At 41.7% G+C, this 22867-nt stretch overlaps 1 protein-coding gene across 10 annotated transcripts in view; it reads right to left on the reverse strand.

Annotated features, from left to right (window-relative positions):
- Positions 1–22867, reverse strand: part of FAT1 (FAT atypical cadherin 1) — a 139607-nt gene that overhangs the window by 70218 nt on the left and 46522 nt on the right. For all 10 annotated transcript variants that reach the window (XM_010344356.3, XM_074396741.1, XM_074396742.1 and 7 more), the window contains exon 3: positions 4863–5177. In XM_010344356.3, the coding sequence (XP_010342658.1) occupies positions 4863–5177 (315 nt within the window). The remainder of the gene's footprint in view (positions 1–4862; positions 5178–22867) is intronic.

Consider the following 22867-nt stretch of genomic DNA (forward strand, 5'->3'; position numbering starts at 1 on the left):
TAAAGAGAGCTCTTCCTCTTTCCCAAAAAGACTCTTAGGGAGGTCATGTGGAGGGAAGGTGTTCTCTTTCCGGGTCCACAAGGAGACGAAGTTCTAAGGGCAAGAACTTCCCAGAACCAGGTCCTGTCCCGGGCGCCTCCATCCAGGAGACTTAATGATTTCTGTTTTAATTTTTGAGGGTGTGGGGGCGAAAAAAACAAAGATCAGTCCAGCAGAAGTTTAAAGGAACTCTTCTCACTGGCCAGGGGGCATGGAGAAGGTGGGAATTCCTCCCAGGTTACAAGTCCCTGCCTCCCTCATCTGGGCGGATTTCCCTGTGGGGTCCCTTCCACTCTCCTGGAAGCTGCTTTTCCCCTCCTGGATTCCATACTTGGGTCCCCATCCACACTCTTCGGGGAAGACTTTCTCATCCTTTTCTATCTCCCTTTTCTCTTTCGCTGCCTAAATAAATCACTTTCTGCAAAAACTTTTTGGGGTCCGGTATTTACTTTACAAGCATACCGTGCCCGGTGTGGTCCCCTCTCCCATTCCTGGGTGAGTGAGAGACCAAGAGCCTGGAAAAACGTCCTCTCAGGGGAGCTAACCACTCCCCTGCACCCCAAAACCCAGCAACAATGGAAGTTTACCCAACATGCTGCAAGGCACCGTATACTGACTCTCAAAAAGAGGTCACTTTTATTCATAAAAATAACGAATATTCTCTTTAACCCTTATTCTAGTGCTCCGAGCTTTCCATCAAGTGTAGCTGTCTCCCATACATTCATTTCTTGGATCTCCAACTCACCACTCCTTCAAATTGTCCCCAACATGAAAACATTTCCCACCTCCTCTCCATCAGTCTATTGCTACCACCTTCGATCTGCCTGGTCACTGTTCCAAGGGGCCTCATCTTCCCAATCACACCCCACTGTCAGTTTCCTTCTTCCACCAGACCTGTGACAGCCTGTGCCGCACGGCTGCACACACCTGTTCCTCTTTGTTACGTCCCTTTTGTAGACTACGGACTTGCAGAGAACAGAGTTTGGTGAATAAATACAGCCATGCACTGCGTGAGAACATTTCAGTTAACCGCGGACTGCATATACAATCAAACCGCATATACAACCGTGGTTGTATGGAAAAGTGCATATTTTTACTGCACTTTTCCACATTTCGATATGTTAAGATACACAATTGTGTTACAGCTGCCTGCAGTGTCCATACAGGATCATGCTGTACCAGGCTGTAGACTAAAACAGGCTATCCCATACAGCCTGGGTGTGCAGCAGGCGAGACCATCTAGGTTTGGGTAAGTACACTGTATGCTGTCCACACAATGACAAAATCGCCTGATAACACATTTCTCAAAATGCATCCCTGGCATGCAACAACGCATGACTGCACTTGATGCATAAACAAATACTTTAAACGATGTCTCTACAGCCTGCTGAACATTTAGGATAATCACCAGGGTCCCAGATGTATGTTTCCCACTAAGAAACAAGCAGGCCCACTTTATTCTATCAAATTTGTTTATCCAAAGGCACAAATTTATCAATCTGCTAGAATCTTGATTGTCTTACATTAGCAGAGCAGCTGTAACACCTGTGAGTGGAGCAGCTGTGGTATCTGTCCCAGGAGCGACTCTGGGAGCTCTGCACTCTACACACGGAAGCCTTAACAGGAGTCCAGGAACACCACGAATCACAAAATCTTAAGGATCTGGGAGTCTGCTCTCTCCAAGACCGCAGAGGGAAAGCCTCACTATGGCCCAGATCTCTTGACTTCCAGCCCAGTGATTGTCTTGCTCAGCCATTAATCATTAAATAACATGATTTAGGGTCTCCAGGTGGTGAGATGAGTCAGTAAGTCACAAGCATATTTTCCTATCAGACAGACTTTCATCGGCTTTCACAATCAAGGGCCACCATGACACTGGCCTACCTGTGAAAGCTCAGTCTGCTTCAAAGGTTGTGAGAAGATAAGGCACGTGCGCTTTGGGCGCTGAGGATCACACCCCAGTTTTCTGCTGAGTTGCAGGAAGAGAATCATCTAGAAACAGATCTTATAAAGCTATATTTACCGTATTATTTAGCAGTGTCCATGCTAAAACACGGCTGTTTCTTCATCTTCCGCAACTGTAGGCGGTCTATGGAATGCTGAGAGGTCCTTGCTAACCATATAGTTCTTAACACACTTCACAGTAAATACTGCTGTGTGCCAACAGTATCCTCCCCATTACCCGACTTCCACTCATAAAAACAGAAAGCCTCTGTGTACACGCTAATGACTGGCCTGCTGCCCTGCCAGCGGAATGCCTGTGCCCACATTGGGACTGGGTGCTGCCTGTGGACACCTGGAGAGGGTTTATTCCTGCTGACGGTAACAGCACAGAGCTCTCTGCAAACACCTTTTAAGCGTTGTCAGAATAGAGAGGTTTAAAAGGGAGAGGCAATGTCATATGAATCATGACATCGCAGCAGCAGCAGCATTTCTGAGCCCCAGGAAGAAGCAAGGGTTTTCGAGGCTCCCACAGCAACGCCAGGCTCTCTAAACTCCTTAGCTTCTCTCTCCTCCTACCCCTCACTGATACGTTATGCCCAGACCTATGCCATGTGCTCAGATACCCAAAAGGGCATTTGTTGCCTGCTCATCTATCTCTTCGCAGAGGACTTCATCTCATCTAAGAGAGACAGAAGACACAGAATAATGAAAATACTGCTGCGTCAAATTCATCAAATTAACACAGGGGTAGTTTCTCGTCTTGAATGACCACCTGTGATATGACATATACGTGTGTTTGGGGGAGGGGTGTACATTTGCTTCGGTCCATGGTTCCCGGCTTATAACTCCCATAACCCTTGTTAGTCTTTTGCTATGATGTCATAGCACTTTTTGCTTCAGGAAACAGAATCTCTCTCTGGGCCATGTGCCACTCTCCTTTCAGCACGCCAATCTGACTGTGGGTCATAAGCCCCTCATTCCAGACAGGGACCCACTTCATATGCTGGAGGCGGAAATGCTGCACACAGAAGCCAAGAGGAATCTCAAGAGACAGGCCTTCATCACCCACGTGTTGACACGGCCATCCACGCGGCAATCATGCCTAGGCAACGAAGTTTCCATAAAAGGCTCAAGAAAGCAGGGTTCGGAGCTTCTGGACGCTGAACACGCGGAGGCTGACGGGAAGGTAAACAAGCACTCACCCACGTGCTGGGATGGCGGCGGCCCCCTCCCCCAGCTCCACTGGAACAGAAGTGCCCGCGCATGGGACACTGGCAGACCCCGCCCCCGTGTATCTCTTCATCTGGCTGTTCACTTGTTCACTTACAACCTTTTAAATCTCCTATGTAATAAACAGGTAAATGGAAGTGTTTCCCTGAGTTCTGTGACTGGTTCTAATAAATTAATAGAACCCAAATAGAGGTCGCGTGAATCCTAACCTGGAGCTGGTGTGAAGTTTCGGAGGCCTGGGCTTGTAACTGGTGGGAAGAAGGGAACAATCTTGGGAACTGAGCCCTTCACCTGTAGAATCGGAGACTGTCTCCAGTAAAAACATCAGAACTGAATTAGCGGACACCCCAGGTGTCCACTGCTTGGTGTGCAGGGATCTTCCCCCAACCCTCCAAAACACACATTTGTCCACAGAAGTTTTCTGTGGCAATGACGGCTGCGGCTTGGGAAGGAGCTAGGAAAAAAATCTCTTTGAGTGTTTGTTTTTGTTCACACATTATCTCAATCAAGGCTTTTACTTCCAGATTTCTCTCTCAAGGTCTGGGACTGCCACTGGAGAGGCAAAATTTCTGGACTTCTAATTCATCTTCACAGTTCTTATATATTTCTGACTTTCTTCTCTTATGCTTGACAATGCTTCTAATTTTTCAGCACTTAGTTCTTAGATCTTTTACTTTATTTCACAAGAAAAGGATGGTGGATGTAGTTATCACTTGTACAGTAAAGGAGCAAAGATTAGAAATTTATAAAAATGTCAGAGGAGGATGTTGAGGTCAAGGAGCTATCTTCTTAGAAGCAGGGGGGTCAGTCACAGACATCAATGGAAAAAAAAATTAGAAGCAAAAGGCCAGACGGGTGCAGTGGCTCATATCTGTAATCCCAGCACTTTGGGAGGCCAAGGCAGGTGGATCTCGAGGTCAGGAGTTCAAGACCAACCTGGCCAAGATGGTGAAACTCTGTCTCTACTAAAAATACAAAAATTAGCCAGGCATGGTGGCACATGCCTGTAATCTCAGCTACTCAGGAGGCTGAGGCAAGGAACTGCTTGAATCTGAGGGCAGAGGTTGCAGTGAGCCGAGATCACGCCATTGCACTCCAGCCTGGGCAACAGAGAAGGCTGTGTCTCCAAAAAAAAAAAAAAAAAAAAGCAAAAGGCCTGGGGTGTCACTTCTAATCAGAAAACTGTCTAATTCCAATCCATTACCACTCACAGATAGAGCACTGTTCTTTGGGAAAAACTCAAAACATTAAAAAACCAGTGAACTATGAAATAAACTTTCAATATTCTTCACAAAAAGCCAACTCAGGACAACTCAAATTCTTAGCAGCAGTAGAATTTTCTGTAAGTTTAAGATCTATCACTAATTCAGGAGCTACTATTGAAATAACAATGTTTGCTTTTTAACCTGAAAGTGAAACCCTACTAATGAGCAAAATTGTAAAAAAGCTTTATAAAAGCAAACTCAAAGTTAAAAAAGGACATTTAGGATACATTCTCATCCAAAATAAAGCTTATTTTGAATAATTCAAAAGGTAAACAATTTACTAAAAAACGAAAGTATGTAACAGACAAAAATGCTAATTCTTAGTTTTTCCCCTATCAGAAGAGCGGAAGCATGAACACTTCATACAATGGTATTAACACATACCTGTTTTAGGATGTATTGAAAAGAAGCCTTGTGGATTTCCACTTGTAATTCTGTACGTGAGCTTGTCATCAGAGCTCGAATCTGGATCAAATGCCTCGATCTGGACCACAGATACATCTTTAGGAGAGTTTTCCATGATTTCCGGGTAATAAACAGGCTCTGATGTCTGTGGGGCATTGTCATTCACATCCTCCACCTCTATGTAGATCTCTATAAACGATGAAAGAGGTACAACACCCTGATCGGTGGCAAAGACTGTTAGCCAATAATGGGAGGTGGATTCACGGTCCAGTCGATCTGAAGTCTCTATGACACCTAGAGAGAAAACAGAAAAACGTCAAGCAGCGTGTCCACAACCAGAACTGCCACTGTGAGAAAGTGTCAACAACTGCGGCTCACTGAGGGCTTCACATGCCTCTTACTAGTTGTGTAACTTTGAGCAAGTTAACTATCCTTTCTGTGCTTCAGTTTCCCTTCTTCTAGAATGGAGATAATAACAGTATGTTCAACTAAACTAACAGGCATACAATGATTAGAACACTTGGCACATAATACAGGCGATGAAATTATTTCTTATTAGAATTAGGCCGGGCGCGGTGGCTCAAGCCTGTAATCCCAGTACTTTGGGAGGCCGAGGCGGGTGGATCACGAGGTCAAGAGATCGAGACCATCCTGGTCAACATGGTGAAACCCCGTCTCTACTAAAAAAATACTAAAAATTAGCTGGGCATGGTGGTGCGTGCCTGTAATCCCAGCTACTCAGGAGGCTGAGGCAGGAGAATTGCCTGAACCCAGGAGGCGGAGGTTGCGGTGAGCCAAGATCGCGCCATTGCACTCCAGCCTGGGTAACAAGAGCGAAACTCGGTCTCAAAAAAAAAAAAAAGAATTAGGGTCAGGCACTATATATATGGAACACTTTAAAAATACTATCTCACTGAAGTCTCAAAACAGGTGAGCACTGAGAGATGATCTAATGGCCCAACACTTCATCCTCCCATTGGTGAAATTTACGGTTTGTTGAGAGATGAGCTGACTTTCCTGGAGACTGTCCGGGACGCCAGGGACAAGGGCAGAACCATGGCCCAGATCTGAGACCCCACAGCCCAGCACCCCCACGCCTCACACTGCATCCCTGTGCTGGCCACTGTCTAAGGAAAAAGGCAGGAGCAGCATCCTCTGGATAGCCTGGTCTGTACACACACCCCTTCTCACAGAGGCTGAGGAAGAAAGGGTAACCCTCAAAGTCCACAACAAGGGGCTGCTCAGGTCTCCTGTGCGTTGACGTCCTTCGCTTTCTTTCAATCGCCTCAAACACATGGAAAGACAACCTGTGTGCTACAAAAATATAAACTCTCTAACTACACTATAAACTCCAAATGGGAAGTGGCCAACATTCTCAAATACCAGTATCCCAGCACCTTACACGAAGCACGATAATGTATTAAATAATTATCTTAAACAGGGTTGGTAGAGAAAAGTCCTCAACCAGGATCCACACTAGGATACATTTCTTAATAAGTAAACTAGCAAGAGATGAAATTACATGATTACGAAGAAGAGGGTTACAGTATCTGTAACGTTTTGGTCCAGCCACTGAAACCAGGCAAAACTTCATGCCAGGATTTACCTCCTCTCAGGATAAGATGTAGAAATACCCGTTTCTCTTTGACAAGTCCCACCTTTTATTCAATGGTGTAATCTACCAAAAAGAAGCCACTGCACTTTTCCTCACACACTGATCAGTCTGAACTAACGATACTATTAAGAGTTCTACATCATGGTACACGCTGGACGCTGGAAATGATGAAGCTCTACAATCACTGAAGTTTCCCTTTAAATGCAAACTACTATGAGAAAAATAACAAATTACCAACTTCACCTGTGCTCAGCAATGAAACATTCGGTTGAGAAAAATACATTGTTGTAATTCATCGATCAAACAAATTTACATATTAACTCATTTGAGGTTAGTATCAGAAAAACTCACTTGCTAAATGGATGATAATTATATCTAACGGGATATTATATCCCAAAAGGACTTACAACTTAGAAATATAAAACTTAAGCTGGGCATGCTGGCTCACACCTGTAATCCCATCATTTAGGAGGCCAAGGCAGGCGGATCACGAGGTCAGGAGTTCGAGACCAGCCTGGCCAACATAGCGAAACCCTGTTTCTACTAAAAAATATAAAACATTAGCTGGGCGTGGTGGTGTAATTCCAGCTACTCAGGAGGCTGAGGCAGAAGAATCGCTTGAACCCAGGAGGTGGAGGTTGCAGTGAGCCCAGATCGTGCCACTGCCCTCCAGCCTGGGTGACAGAGCGAGACTCCATCTCAAAAATAAAAATAAAAAAAGAAAAAGAAAACTTAGGTAAATAAAATGTGGAATTATATAACAAATCTTTATTGACATTCAGAAGCAGTACAATGATTTCTCATTGCTTCATCAATTCATACTGAACCTTCAGAAAGGGTGTCTCATATGGCTTCCAGAAACATGGAAGAAACCTCAGATCCAAATAAAAAGGAGCTCACTGGTCCCCCATGCAGCAGACAACTGACGACGAACTAATCAAGTTTCCCTCTTTTTCTAACCCAAGCATAATCTACGCACACTCACTCCGTCTGCTAAGTCAGTAAAATTGTATCTGTCTGTAGGCTCAAATAATAACCTTTCCCAGTTTCTCTTATGCATCACATCTATCCACAGAAACGAAGACGTCAGGGGATAAGAGAATGTTCTCTCCAGGAGGATTACGCATTAACAAAATGTACACAGCTCCTCCTGTGTGCTGCCACTTCATTAAAATCCAACGAAATTCACCTGACAGGTGAAGTATTATTAGAAAATTTCAAGAAGACAGGTATATTGTGCTTTCACCCACCTCTTTGGAGTTCTAATCCTCCAAATTCATGCTTCTATCTTCTGTTTTAAAATGTGCCCCTCTAAATGTGACGTACAGGCATTTAAAAACAGTGATAATTACAAAAGCAATTTGCTCAGTGTTTACTAAATGCCAGGCCCTGTGGTAAGTGTCTTACATGCATTATCTTATATAATCTTTATATCCAGCCTGCCTTGATCGCTGATGCTATTAACTCCATTTCACTGATGAAAAACTCAGATTTAGAGAGACGAGGAACTATCCCGGGGTCATAGTAAATGGCAGACCTGGAGTGTGGATACCACATACCTCTGCCTTCAGTGGCAGCAATTTCCTTGTTACTCCTATAGCTGTTATGACAAAAGAGTAAACAAAACTTCATGTGGTAATTCGGGAAAGATGAGTCCAAATTCATATTTCATCTATCTGTTAGTATTTAGCAGGAATGTATTCATGTTCACTCATACACAATAGCTTTCTCTAATCTCAAGGGAAAAACGAAATATAAAAGGGAAATATATCACCATCACATATGAGGTCTGCAACCACAGATAGAAATAGCTATGATTTCCCATCGTGCCCTATTTCTAGTTTGGTCCGAAATTGTCCAGACTGCCGTGTGCAATTCTGAGATGGCTTCCGCTAGGAGAGCGGTCTCTGCCCACCCATCAGCTGCACAGCCAGGGGTGGAGGACAGCTGAGTCCATCAGGAGGGGATTGTCAGAGTCCCCGGTAATCTATAGATATTACTAAAGGTTAAGAGTGAGGCAACAAAGTAGCTCTATTCAAATATGGGAAGAAACTAGGATTGTGTAATTAGCAATTAAAATATTAAGTATGAATGAGTGAGATGTCAGAGAGTCTATTTCACGAATTCATGACTGTGTACCTCCATAACGCCTGTCGTGATTGCTGAAATATGCTTCTGCTTAGATGTATTGTAATTAGTACCTCTTTGTAAGACAAAAAATTATTTCTATACAACACATGGAGAATTGTAAAATAAATTTCAACTCCCAAAGGGAAAGGAGGGCACGCTGAAGAATCCCATCTTCTAACCAAAATCCTCAGATCCCTTGTGTACACCAATTACATCACTAGATGCTTTATGTGCATTAAATCACTGAAAGAACATGGAAGTTGCATGATTTTCATCCTAAAATCATGTACACATGAGTAAAGAGAAGCTTAGATCAACTAAGAAACTTGCTTAAGCCCTGGAGTGATCACGAAACACGACCAGGGTCAGCAGCTCACTGGTGGGACCCAGAGCTGAGCCACGCAGTCTGACTCCAGACCTCAGGTCTTCCCCGTCGGGTGTGCTGTCGTCACTGTCAATCAACAGCAATCCTGTCAGACACCAAGGGTGCTGGGGACCTGTGGGGCTGTGACCATGGGGCGAGGCCACAGGCAGTTTCCCAGTGTGGAAATAAGGGTCTTCCTCATGCATGCAGGTCAACGGAAGGGAGAGGATCTGAGGACTCTGCTCAGTCAGAGTTTTGGGGTTCAGCACCTAAGCGCAGAAAACCTTCGTATATGCACACAGTGGGCAGAAGGAAGCCTTAGGCATGCCAAGCTATTTTGTTCTCTGCTTTTTCATCTGTCAACCCAGTTGCAAGATACACACCTCAAGAGCCCCAGGCAGAAACTTCTGAAGTGGGTGGACAGGGCTAACCAGAGATCTGTAGGCCAAAGCCCCAAAGCTTCCCATCCTGAAGGGAAGGCAGAACAGAGGTCCAGGACGGCCGAGGAGGAGTCCAACCAACGTGCAGAGAAAGGCCAGGGGCAGAGCTAGCCTTCGCCACCACAGAATCAACAATCAGACTGGGAACGCTTTCAACTCTCCAGTTCCACTCCCTTGTTAAAGAACATCGAAATGACCTGTCCGCCTCCAAGAAGCTCAACAGGTGGAGCACAGAATCCAGAGTGAAGAACCTCCTTGATCAAGGGTTCATCACGATGCAAACCATTCTTTAAGGGAGTCCTGGTTTCTGCAGGGACCGACACACCCGCTGTCCCCAGGTCCGACCCGAAGCTGCCGTGACTCGTTAAGCCACTAGGAGTTCTTGTTACCACACTCCATCCTCCTTTCACCAGTTCTTCCTAAAGCCACAACTGGCATTTACAGATTACAGATTGATTTCTTCTTGCAATGTTAGCAGTTACGTCAATTCCATAAAGAGAAACAGATTTTCAAATTTCCATCATGAAACTTCTAATTAGACTTCTAACTGGTGCCTTAAACACAGTGAAAAAACAAAAATAAAACTCAAGCCTCCTAGCTGCCACTGGATATGAATCAAAGAGTGGCTGTTCTTAGACCTCTAACCCAGTCTATTTCTCTTAATCCAGTGTACCAGGAAACTTTCAGTAAGCGCTTTTTTAGATAGTGGGTTACAAGCTCTCCCTGGAGACAAGGAACCAACACAAACTACAGTTTTTAGAGATAACTCTCTATCTGCACATACTCACTACCTCATCTTTTTGGGCACCTACATATATGCACCCCCAAACTCTCCTCTGTGGTCTCCCTCCTCCTCTCGGGGCTCCCGTCCTTCTACCTTTCTAAAAGCAAACACCGCAAGCAGCCAGAAGGTGCGTGGGCCCAGGGCTGTGGGGGTGCGGGGTGCAGCCCAGGCCCTCCGCAAGATTCCCTCCAGCCAGCACCAAGAGCATCAGAGCTGTGATGGGGTGACAGGGAAACTCGGCCACTCCCATCAGGAGGGTGCCCTGCTCACACAGTCAGAGCGGTCGTGATGCCGCTGCGTCATGCTATGACGTGAATCCGGAGCACAGAAGACAGACTTGGACAGGCTTGTTACATACGACACTCAGCAGCGCCATCAAAAATCATTCCTTTACCTGAAAGAAGCATCACAGAAGGAGTAAATGCCTAGCTTTCCAACCTCAAGAATACAATGACGTTGTTAATAACCTGAAAAATCTGAAAGAAGCCGGAAATTTGCAGTGATTAACTAAGAATATTTATCATTCCAAACATACTCTCCAGGATTTCAAAACCACCACCAGATGTCACTATGGAAACTCATTTTAAATATGCCTACAGTGGAAGAACTAGACTGAAGGGGGAAACTGTAATTTCCAAAAGAGCTTGACCAGTACAGCTGGAAAGAGAGCTCACAGCAAAATTTCTTTATGGAAGGATTCGTTAATGTCCACTTATTTAATTCAACAGATACTGATGTTGTCTTCCCACAGCCTGATTAGTCAAAGGTGATAGGGTTGCTCCAATAAACGGTCCAAAAGTAAATCAAGGTTTCCAATAATAACTCTTCGCCCTGGCCACTGCCAGCGACTGCTGCTAAGGAATACTGTTTTTGATAAGGGAAGGCCAGCATTCCCTCCAGCTGACAAAGGGGGAGCAGGGTGCTTGCAACATAGTAATTTTTAAAGCAAAAAGTTACAGCTATGACATTTGCGAAAAATAATTTAACTGATTCAAACTCCCATGGCCACAGAAGATCTTTCCCCCTAGAATTTTCCTATTTTCTTTGTTTAACAGGCCTTGGCCCCCAGTCAAGCCTTAATGCCAAAGCTTTCAACAAAGCCTCGTTAATTCTGATTCTTCAGCTACTCCAACTCAAAAATACTTACAATCAGCAAGGAACCAGCAACACAATGCTACTCTCCTTTCTGACATAACACATCACATACATAATTTTTTAAACTTTTCATACAATTGCTTAAGGCAGCAATTGTATTAAAAGCTGCTTTATTCAATCACAAGAAAAACTTAAACGTGAGATATGATTTTAATGATATTTTCCCTACAGGCAACAACAGACTAGAAACTCTTTTCTCCAATTCAATGTCCTCATAAACAGAGTAACTCTTTTGAAAGTAAGCATTTTCCTAAATATAAAAACAGTGCTTAAAAAGAACAGACATATCATCAACACACCAGAGATCTAATATCAGTGTTTCTACAATTAATCTATAATGGTTATTCAATTTTTCCTGCTAATTACGCAAAGATTAACATCTCAGAATTGTCATATTAAATGTTAATCGCTGAAAGACATCAATTCTTCTTTAAAATTAAATTTTACAGCTGACTGGCAGTTACTCACACCTATAATCCCAGCAGTTTGGGAGGCCAAAGAGGGCAGATCACGAGGTCAGGAGATCAAGACTAGCATGGCCAACATGGTAAAACCTTGTCTGTACTAAAAATGCTAAAAAAAATTCGCCAGGCGTGGTGGCACACACCTGTAGTCCCAACTACTCTGGAGGCTGAGGCAGGAGAATGACTTGCACCTGGGAGGCGGAGGCTGCAGTGAGCCGAGATCGCACCACTGCACTCCACCCTGGGCAACAGAGTGAGGCTCCCTCTCCAAAAAAAAAAAAAAAAAATTAAATTTTAAAAGCAGACTATAAGTTTCCTATTAGAATGCAAACATTTTAAGGACAAACAATCGTTATGTGTTTGGTTCAAGCCGGGTCAACAGTGAGTGCTTAATAAGCAGGTATTAAAAAAGGATGTCTGTCACTAATAAGGAAAGGATGAGAAACAGTCACAGCCAAGAGGAGCCCAGAGAGATGTAACTAAATGTCATGTGGGAGCCTGGACCACAGAAGACGCCTGAGGTAAGAACTAAGAAAATCTGCATGTATTACGGACTTCAGTTAGTAACAATGTTCCAGTGTGGATTCTATCACTGTAACATCTTCTACAGCAATGTAAGATGCCAACAATAGAAGAAGGCAGGGCACGGCGCAGGGAGTGAGGTGAGAACTACTTCCGGCTTGATTTTTCTACAATGCTTTACATTTTTTTAAAAAAGGGTGTCTATGACAGCTCATAATATGTAGATTGTTTCCATCCTTCAATTAAAGACGCTTTTGAACTTAATCTGTTTTTAATCTTATTTTCATTCAACACTGGATTTAGACTGATAATGTTACTATTTCCACATCCGAATGATACCTTGAGAGAGCCTAGTGTGTGTATAAGAAACTTTATGTGCCGAAGGCTAAAGATTTAAATAATAATCTAATTCAAAATATAATTTCCTGTAAATTAAGAAAAGATTACTTATTTTGCCTATTATATACAAAGAAAAGCTGTAAAATGAGTTTAATATAAAAAGCAAAGCCGGGCGCGGTGGCTCAAGCCTGTAATCCCAGCACTTTGGGAGGCCGAGGCGGGTGGATCACGAGGTCAAGAGATCGAGACCATCCTGGTCAACATAGTGAAACCCCGTCTCTACTAAAAATGCAAAAAATTAGTTGGGCATGGTGGCGCATGCCTGTAATCCCAGCTGCTCAGGAGGCTGAGGCAGGAGAATTGCCTGAACCCAGGAGGCGGAGGTTGCAGTGAGCCGAGATCGTGTCATTGCACTCCAGCCTGGGTAACAAGAGCAAAACTCTCTCTCTCAAAAAAAAAAAAAAAAAAAAAAAAAAAAAAAAAAAGCAACATGTCTGCCATTTAGCCTCTCTTTAACTCTACCAGTTTGACATGCAGTATAATCTCGTAAGTCAAAACCTTTGACTTCTATTAGAAACAACACAGTAGACCGTGTGCGTGTGTTAAATACGCATCTAACGTTCTTGTTTCTGCCATCAGTAGGCAAAGGTACATTACTACTGTGGACTAGAGAAGAGGAAGAAAAGAAAGAGAGGGGTCTTCTGGGCTGAAGGCATTTAAGACTCTAAAATGATGATACCGTCTACTTGCTCAGCGAATGGCACAGAGGAAACGCTCTCAAAACTAAAGTCAACGTTTCTCACTTTCCTTTCACCTGAAGTTTATAACCCATTACTATTTACTTCACTGGTGTTGCTCATCGTAAAACATAAGGAACACCTAAAGACCAATGTTTAATGGTTTACTTTGCAGAGGAAGAACAAAAACGAGTTTCACTACTTTTAAAAATAGAATGTTCTCTGTGTGTATAGGTATGTTAATAATTAAAATTTTAATTGCTAGAGACCCCTTGTATAACTGCTTTATGCTTTTGGTAATAAAAAAAAATAAGACAAAATAAGTAAAAGAAAATAAGTCAACTAAGAAGCATCCCTCATGGGCCAACCTACCTGCTGGACAGCATACTAGCCGACTTTAGATACCTCTCTGCCCCCCACTTACAGATTAAAATACAGTAAATCATGTGTAATTTCTCTCTCTCCAGTTTAACTGGAGCCATGTTACTGACTACCATGATCTAATCTTTAAAAATCAATGCTGTGCCATGAGTGGCATTTTGTGAGAAGCCATTTGTATTTTGAGCACACTCGGTAGCCTGATAATGATTGATGGTGATGGCAATGTGCTAACAGCATATGTGCACGACTCATGATGTAACAGAGAAGAACTCACAGTACATCAACTCATTCACTCCTTACAGCCACCCTAAGAAGTAGGTAACATTATCATATCCTATTTCACAGAGAGGACACTGAGACAGTACAGTAACCTGGCCGAAGTCACACAGCTCATTAGCGGGGAACTGGGATCCAACCCCAGAAGTCAGGTTCCAGACAAGCATACTGGATGTTTTGGAGTCCCTGGCTGCCCTCGACTGGAGGGAAGATTAAGGGGTAACTGAGTACAACCTGCAGATTTCACCAGAGAAGTTGTGACTTGAATGCTATCCAGAAACACAGTTGCCAGATGCTGTTTTCCCAACATTTGAAAACCTAGGCTAAAGCAAGTTTCATCATATCAGGAGGGAAAAGGAATGGGCTTCATATACGATGGTACATACACAGCTTTAAACAAAAAGACAGTACATTAATTCCACAAAAGAATGTCAGTGATATAGAAATTGAAAAATATAAATGCATAAAAGTATATAAAATACGTTACTGCTGTTCCTAAAAACTTTAAACACACATACACAATTATATGTGCAGAGAAAAAAGATCTGAAATAAACAAGGTGATCAGATAAAATCAGTCCAGTGAACAGAAACTTTTTTAATCTGTAAATTCTGTAATGATAGATTTAAAAATCTGTATTTAAAATGTATACAATAAAAAGTCAAATAAAACAATACCTGCAGTCCAATACCAAAAGGTTTTATGTGTAAAATCTTCCTGTTTTATTTTTCTGTAAATATCTTAGATGTACTTTCACTTTGAAGTATTTCTATTTCATTCAATCTGAGATGTATGACAATGGACATTCTGGCAGCTTCGATAACACAAAAGCATTTATATACGTAACTACTTACAAAGCACTAGGTCTAAGAAATTCTGTAATCCACTGCCCAGAGTTAGGTCATAAGTTAATGATAAAAGGAAAAGCAAAAACCCAACTGTCATTGTTCGCATTATTTAGATTGCCCATTAAATCGTTTAAATTAAAACATATACCTATCAATTCTTTTAATTAAAATTGCTGCAATAACTTTAAAATTAGCTGAGGAAGCTTTCTGACTTGCAAGCGTACTAAAACATATTATTAATTAAGTGCATAATCAGATTTTAAGCATCACGTTTCAAGCCCAGGGATTTCTTTAGCTCTGCAAAGAGTCATTCCCAGGGCAAGCTCTGCTAAACCATGTTGTCCTGCTTTGTTGAGGAATGCTTCCGAGTTCTGATTTCCCTGTCAGCATCATTAACACTGTTAATGACGGCTTTTGTGGATAAGCTCTCCTTTTAAAGAGGATCATCCCTGGGTATCAAAACGTATCATCTGGACATCTATTAATTGGATAAAACTACATACACAAGACAGCCTTTGGAGGCACTAAGGTAGAGAGGATATATTTAACCTGCCAATGGCAATGTTTCTAGAAGTTTGTTTTAAATTTTAGAACATACACGATTTCAGTGTTGATTACTCTTCCCAGCTCATACTGACTGGATGCAGACTTAGCAAAGGCTTTCATATGCCCTATGGTTTAATCTTCACAATTCATCTGTTAGCTCAGTGGTCTTTCCTCATTTTCCATATTCAGAAGCAGAGGCTTAAGGCTCAAAAGTCACTGGTCTACAGTTATCTACCCATCATCATAACGGTAATAAATTAACCACTGAATTAATGAATTACCTTACCAGTTAGTTGTCTTTCTGCTTTGCAGCTAATACCTTTAGCCTGAAAAGTAGCAGAGAAGCCAGAACCTCAAACCTGGCTGACCGGCACCAGAGCCCACACATAAAGCCATGGGGTACTATCTCTATGGGACACAGAGCTGTGATTCAACCGCCAGGTCTGACGCTCATCAATCAACTGCGTTTAGTGGAAAAACAGTCAGCACATCAACCAAGGTGCGCTTGCCTGTGGTGGGAGGAGAGATGTAACTTAAATTATAACTCAACTAAAAAAGGCCAAACAGATCCCTGCACAAAGTTCAAGAACTCCATGTGACCAGATCCATTTAGGATAGAAAAGAAAAAAGGGATATAAAAAGAAGAATTCAACACTGATCTATATTTAGGAAGTTACTGTGTTTATCGTATCATCTTTATGTATTAAAATGCAACAAGGTACAGTGCATCACGCCTGTAATTCCAACACTTTGAAAGGCTGAAGGGGGTGGATCACTTGAGCCCAAGAGTTTGAGACCAGCCTGGGCAACGAGGTGAAACCTCATCTTTATAAAAAATACAGAAATTAGCCAAGCATGGTGGCAGGTACCTGCAGTCCCAGCTACCTGGGTGCCTGAGGCAGAAGGGTCGCTTGAGCCTGGCAGGTCAAGGTGGCAGTGAGCCGAGATTGTGCTTCTATACTCAAGTCTGGGCAACAGAGTGATACCTTGTCTCAAAAAAAGGAAAAGAAAAAAAAATGCATAGGCTAAATGTCTATTAACTGAAATACACCAAGTATAAGTAGGTGTACAGCATTATACGAATAATACTGAATATCATTGTGAGAATATCATAACTGAGTCTTAAACATTGTTATTAACAATATGGTGCATCTAGAGTTCTAAACTGTAAATCAGCTGTAAAAGTTTTGTGGCAGATCAATAGCGACGTTTTAAGGAACACCCCTCTATGGAAAGGAATCTCATTAAAAACAAAAAAAGCTACCAAGGTGTGTGTGGTCCTAGCTACTCCGGAGGCTGAGCGGGGAGCACCATGGGAGCGCCAGGAGGTGGAGACTGCAGTGAGCTCTGACGGCACCCCTGCACTCCACCATCGGCAACAGAGTGAGATCCGGTCTTAAGAAAGAAAAAACACAGCCAGGTGTCGTGGCTCATGCCTGTAATTTCACCACTTTGCACTCTAGGGGTTCCGGGTGGGAGGATCACTTGAGCCCAAGAGTTTCAGACCAGACTGGGCAACACAGCAAAACCCTGTCTCTAGTAAAAATAAATAAATAAATAAATTGCCAACCATGGGAGGTCGATGCTACAGTGAACTGTAATCACACACACACGCGCACGCACACACGCACACACACACACACATACACACACAATTTTAATAAAATGTACCTTATAATATCTTCTTCGTTAACAAGGGACTAACGTTGTTTGTACTGGCTTCGATCTTAATCTGGAACCTGGCATTATTGATTTACACCTGTTTTAATTCATTCAACACAGAATAAGTTCCTACCATGTGCCAGTAATGCTACAAGGTGCAAAAGAAACAAAAAGAAGAGCAGGAGGGGGTCTTGCAAGAAGACAGTTAAATAGAAGAGTAACTTACTCCTTGGACCAGGAGGGAGAGAAGGAAAAGAAAGGGCACCTGTTTGAGAAGGGAAACAGTATTTTAAGAAGTAGGTACTTCAATACTTATTTTCCATTAATTGTATAAGCATCTCTTATACAAAAGCCAAATAAAATCCTTTCTTAAGTTATGCGTTCCTGCTTGCATTTTACAATGCAACATGTAATAAAGTGATTTTAAAAGTAAAAATGTCGATTCACTTTGTGAAAAAGGGAGAACAGGATATACAAGAAAAATGGTGAGTTACATGGATGAGTGAATTCTACCTTCTTCCTGTTAATATTTTCTAATTTTTCTAGTAGACGCATATATGCATCACATAAAAATATTTTTAAACCAACATGTATAAAGGGTTAACCTAAAGCATATGAGGAAAACTTAAGGAATTTCAGAAATGCAAAAGCAACCTTTAAAAGTTAAGAGTGACTTACAGGTTTTCATAGGCTGAGTAACAACTGCCTAAAGCACCTGTACTGCCAAAGTGTGTTCCAGCCTGAAGAACAAGGCACTATTCAGTGATTAAAATGTCAGTTGAAATGACTAAGCCACAAGCCAAACTCCTTAAAGCACTCCCTTGCTAAAGAAGGAATGGAATGAGATTCCTTCTGCTACAGTCAAGTACTATACTGGTCACTGCATAAACAGAGCGCTCTCCAAAGAGACAGTTGTCTCTGGAGTCCTAGAATGCACACAGCTGGTACAAGAGCCAGCTTTCCTGTTTCTGAGGTTTTTTTTTAGGCACCCGTAAACAAATTATAAATACAGAAAACCGCAACTAGTGCTCTCAAAATAAAACCTAAGAATCACATGCAATTCAGTTCTACAAAACGGAAGGTGTGTTTTACGTGAACTGAATGCCAACTGAAGCAAATAAATGTCGCATTGACCTTTTGGTCCCTGTGGTCACGGACTGTATGTATAAACTGTCCCCTTGCCATCCATTCCCAAGTAGCATTTTCCTTTACTGCGGCCTCCACTTTTACCAAATTTTTAAAAACTTCTTTTTCTATTAAATTTTATTTCAGCCACAAAGTAGCTCTTAAATTTTAATTCAAATCTTTAAACTTTAAAAATTGCAAACTGAAGATGAACTATTTACAGGCAATATTCAGCTACTTCTAATACCCAATTTGCTGCCAGATCCAACACCTGTAAGAACTCAGAAACTGAAGATAGGTCAAGCTAACCTAATCACAAAGTGATTTCACTGACACTGGTAACCCAGGAGAAGCTTCAGGTATGTCCCTTTATGCTAACACTTCATATTAAATCAAACACTCCTATCTAATGATCTAAATGCAAGGCAAGATTTGATGTTAAACCTTACTAAGAATCTTTGTTAAGGCAAAACGTCAATTTGTAAACGCAGATAATCCTGTAACTCGCCTTTTTTTTAAAATTCAGACTTTGTTTGATGAACGGTTTAACATACTTACATAACTGAAGACTTCTAATTTTATATATTTTTCTGAAATCATAAAAGAAAGGGTACATCTGTATGTATCAGGATTCTAAAATTGAGAGGTAAGCAATCAAAACTCAACGAACTTCCTCTAAAACCCAGTATATCCTCAAAAACTGAACAATCATAAACAAGATTTCCCGGTGGTAACTGTGGGGCAGACAAATGAAGTATCTAATCTGCACCATTTTAAGCAAACAGGAAACGAACCTCATAAAGTACACTGAAACAGAATTAAAACAGGTGGAAAACGGATTACTGCTAATTCATCAGTTTAGAGACTATGAAGACATAATTCTTACTGGAGACAGTAAAAGGCTATACAAGAATAGATTATCAAGTCTCAAATAACTGTCATGTGTCTATGTTACTAAAAATTAAAGCAAAGAATTGAAACAAGGGCCGGGAGCGGTGGCTCACGCCTGTAATCCCAGCACTTTGGGAGGCCGAGGCGGGTGGATCACGAGGTCAAGAAATCGAGACCATCCTGGTCAACATGGTGAAACCCCGTCTCTACTAATAAATACAAAAAATAAGCTGGCACGTGCCTGTAATCCCAGCTACTCAGGAGGCTGAGGCAGGAGAACTGCCTGAACCCAGGAGGATGAGGTTGCGGTGAGCCGAGATCGCGCCATTGCACTCCAGCCTAGGTAACAAGAGTGAAACTCCGTCTCAAAAAAAAAAAAAAAAAAAAAAAGAATTGAAACGAGAAAACACGAAAAACAGAATCACTGCAGTAGCTCTTATATCATCTCTGCCCTTAACTTACTCTGAGAGCAAAGTTGTTAATTAAGAGAGCTGTTCTTTAACAACATAATAATAAACATTTCATTTGAAAGTGACATTTTCTTCTTTAATACTGTTAATAAAGTGATGGCAGAAGATGTGGAATATGAAAATAAGCATCACAGGGCATCAAGCTGTTGTAGGTGTCTGAAAAGTGTTTACTCAAGTTAACCACTAGAAAAAACAAATTCAAAAATAAACAAATGTTCATTATAACATACTAGTTGTGATTAACTAGTAGGGTGGTTACTAAAATATATGTATCAGAGAAGATAAAAATATAAATACATAGCTAGGCGCAGTGGCTCATGCCTGCAATCCCAGCACTCTGGGAGGCCATCTAGTAGGATCCTTGAGTCCCGGAGTTGGAGGCCAGCCTGGCCTATTTTATTAATTTATCAGACTATAGTAATAAACATATATCTTATAAATTAATGTAACAGAACATTATATTATAGAATATGTAATACAGACATATATTCCATTATCACTTTATTGTATATATTTGTAAATATATAAATATATTACATATATTATCAATAGTTTATTGATATTATAACATTATTAGGTATTACATATTATGTTAATATATTACTTTTATATAGATATTATATGCCTAAATACATATGCGTAGGCCTGCATATAGGAAATTACAGGGGTATGGTGAAGCTGTGGAGAAATATGAATGCTTTTACACTGTTGGTGGAAGGACAGGGTGACGATTCCGCAAGGATCTAAACCCAGAAATACCATTTGTCCCAGCAGTCCCATTACTGGGTATATACCCAAAGGAATATTAATCATTCTCCTGGATTAAAATTGCCTATTCCTTTAGCAATTTATGAAATAAGTGGTGAAGCAATTGTATATTTTTTTCATTTATTTTACTGCATTAGTTAGTTTGCTGCAATAGGCTATTTAGTAAAATCTGAAACTCAAAAACTTTTTTTTTTTAATTTTAAAGACGGGGTTTCACCATGTTGGTGAGGCTGGTCTTGAACTCCCGACCTCAGGTGATCTGCCCACCTCGGCCTCCAAAGTACTTGGATTAAAGGCGTGAGCCACCACGCCTGGCCTCAAAAACGTTTTTAAAAGGTGCCATCTAAACAAGCACCTCATAATTTTACAAATTCTCAAGTACCCATAATTCACACACCCAGTAAACCAACTTGTTTACTGCTAACTATACCCATTAACAGAAGATAATATTTTCCAATGCTTTCATTACATAATTAGAAAAGGGAAAAAATCCCAACATGACTGTAAATTTAAGGCCTCAGTTAATTTAACCTAATACTGAAGAAATTTTAAAGATATTCACTTGATAAGCCTATTTTGAAATAATGCTGGCATATGCATGGCTGTAATTATTGTCTTTAAAAAAGAAATACAATTTAACAGACTAACCTAATCTGTTCAAGAGAAGAGACACGCAAAGAGGTACTAGTATTGAGAAGCAAGCTTAAGCCATCCTACTATTTCTTCAGTAAGATAAAACTAACAAATTCTAGTAACACAGCATATAACATAACCATGAAAGCTGACTGTGACTGAATTTCTCACTGTTGGTGACACCACCATGAAAACATTTAACAGGCTTTCATTACACACTACCATTTCCGTAAGGTTTATCTCCCTAGGCACCACTGCCCCCCTACCCCTCTGGAAAGGAAGAAAAACACTCCCAAATACCTCTACAAAGGCACGCATGGCAGGCAGGTGACCTATATGAACACCACCTCATCAAGTCCCAAGACCAACGTAAGTTCTAAAGCATGGCGTTTGGTTGTCTTAAATGATCAAACCAAAGAATCAGAAAAGAACAGGAGTTAAAAGAGCAATCAAGATCATCTAGTGTACCCCTCTATAACTTTACAGATAAGGAAGCCAAAGTCCCGAGAATAAATGACTTCATAGGTTACCAGGTTGCAGAGCTTGAAGCAACCAAGTCTCTTGAAACCTCAGCCTACATTCGAGAGTAGCTCCTACTAGAGAGGTGCATGCCTGCATTAACCCAAATCTCACAGGACTGAAGTCGGTTTTTCTGATTGGTGAGGGAAATGACTAACATTAGGAAAAGCAAGAGTCAATGACACGATCTCAAAGTCAATGATATGCCAACAAAATTCTAAGAAAGTTTAAAAACTAAGCGGCCCTGCCTTACCGTGATACCAATGACTTTGACTCAGTGGCATATCCGAATCACTAGTCAAGAGTATTACCGAACTACTTCAGAATTGGAGAGGGACACAAGAGTGAATGCAGGTTTTATTCTCAAAGTCTGTTACTTCAAAGTAATGGTCTTTGTGCAATATCATCAATTATCCTTACAGCATGCCTGTTCACTGTCCCGACTCAGCACTTTAATAAATATGTGACTTCAGCAATTTATTACACCTCTCTACATTTACTATTCATATCTATATTATTCCTCTTGTTTAAAAGTGGAGCTATGGGTTTTAAGAATTATTATAACAATAAAGGTATTTCATCTATAGTCTGTTTTGATATTTGAGAATCTAAAGCAAAACGAAGATTTAGAAAGATTCTTTTTTTTTTTTGAGACGGAGTTTCGCTCTTGTTACCCAGGCTGGAGTGCAATGGCGCGATCTCGGCTCACCGCAACCTCCGCCTCCTGGGTTCAGGCAATTCTCCTGCCTCAGCTTCCTGAGTAGCTGGGATTACAGGCACGTGCCACTATGCCCAGCTAATTTTTTTGTATTTTTAGTAGACACGGGGTTTCACCATGTTGACCAGGATGGTCTCGATTTCTTGACCTCGTGATCCACCCGCCTCGGCCTCCCAAAGTGCTGGGATTACAGGCTTGAGCCACCGCGCCCGGCCTAGAAAGATTCTTAAAGAGGTATGACACCTAGGCCAGGCACAGTGGCTCACGCCTGAAATCCCAGCACTTTAGGAGGCCAGGGCAGGCAGATCACAAGGTCAGGAGATCGAGACCATCCTAGCTAACATAGAAAAACCGTGTCTCTACTAAAAATGCAAAAAATTAGCTGGGCGTGGTGGCATGCACCTGTAGTCCCAGCTACTCAGGAGGCTGAGGCAGGAGAATCACTTGAACCCAACAGGCAAAGGTTGCAGTGAGCCGAGATCACGCCACTGCACTCCAGCCTGATGACAAAGCGAGACTCTGTCTCTAAGCAAAAAGAAAAACAAACAAACAAAAAAGAGGTATGACACCTTAATCCCTAACCTCTGTATTTACAAG

The sequence above is a fragment of the Saimiri boliviensis genome, chromosome 3 (assembly GCF_048565385.1).
Source record: "Saimiri boliviensis isolate mSaiBol1 chromosome 3, mSaiBol1.pri, whole genome shotgun sequence".
NCBI lineage: Eukaryota > Metazoa > Chordata > Mammalia > Primates > Cebidae > Saimiri > Saimiri boliviensis.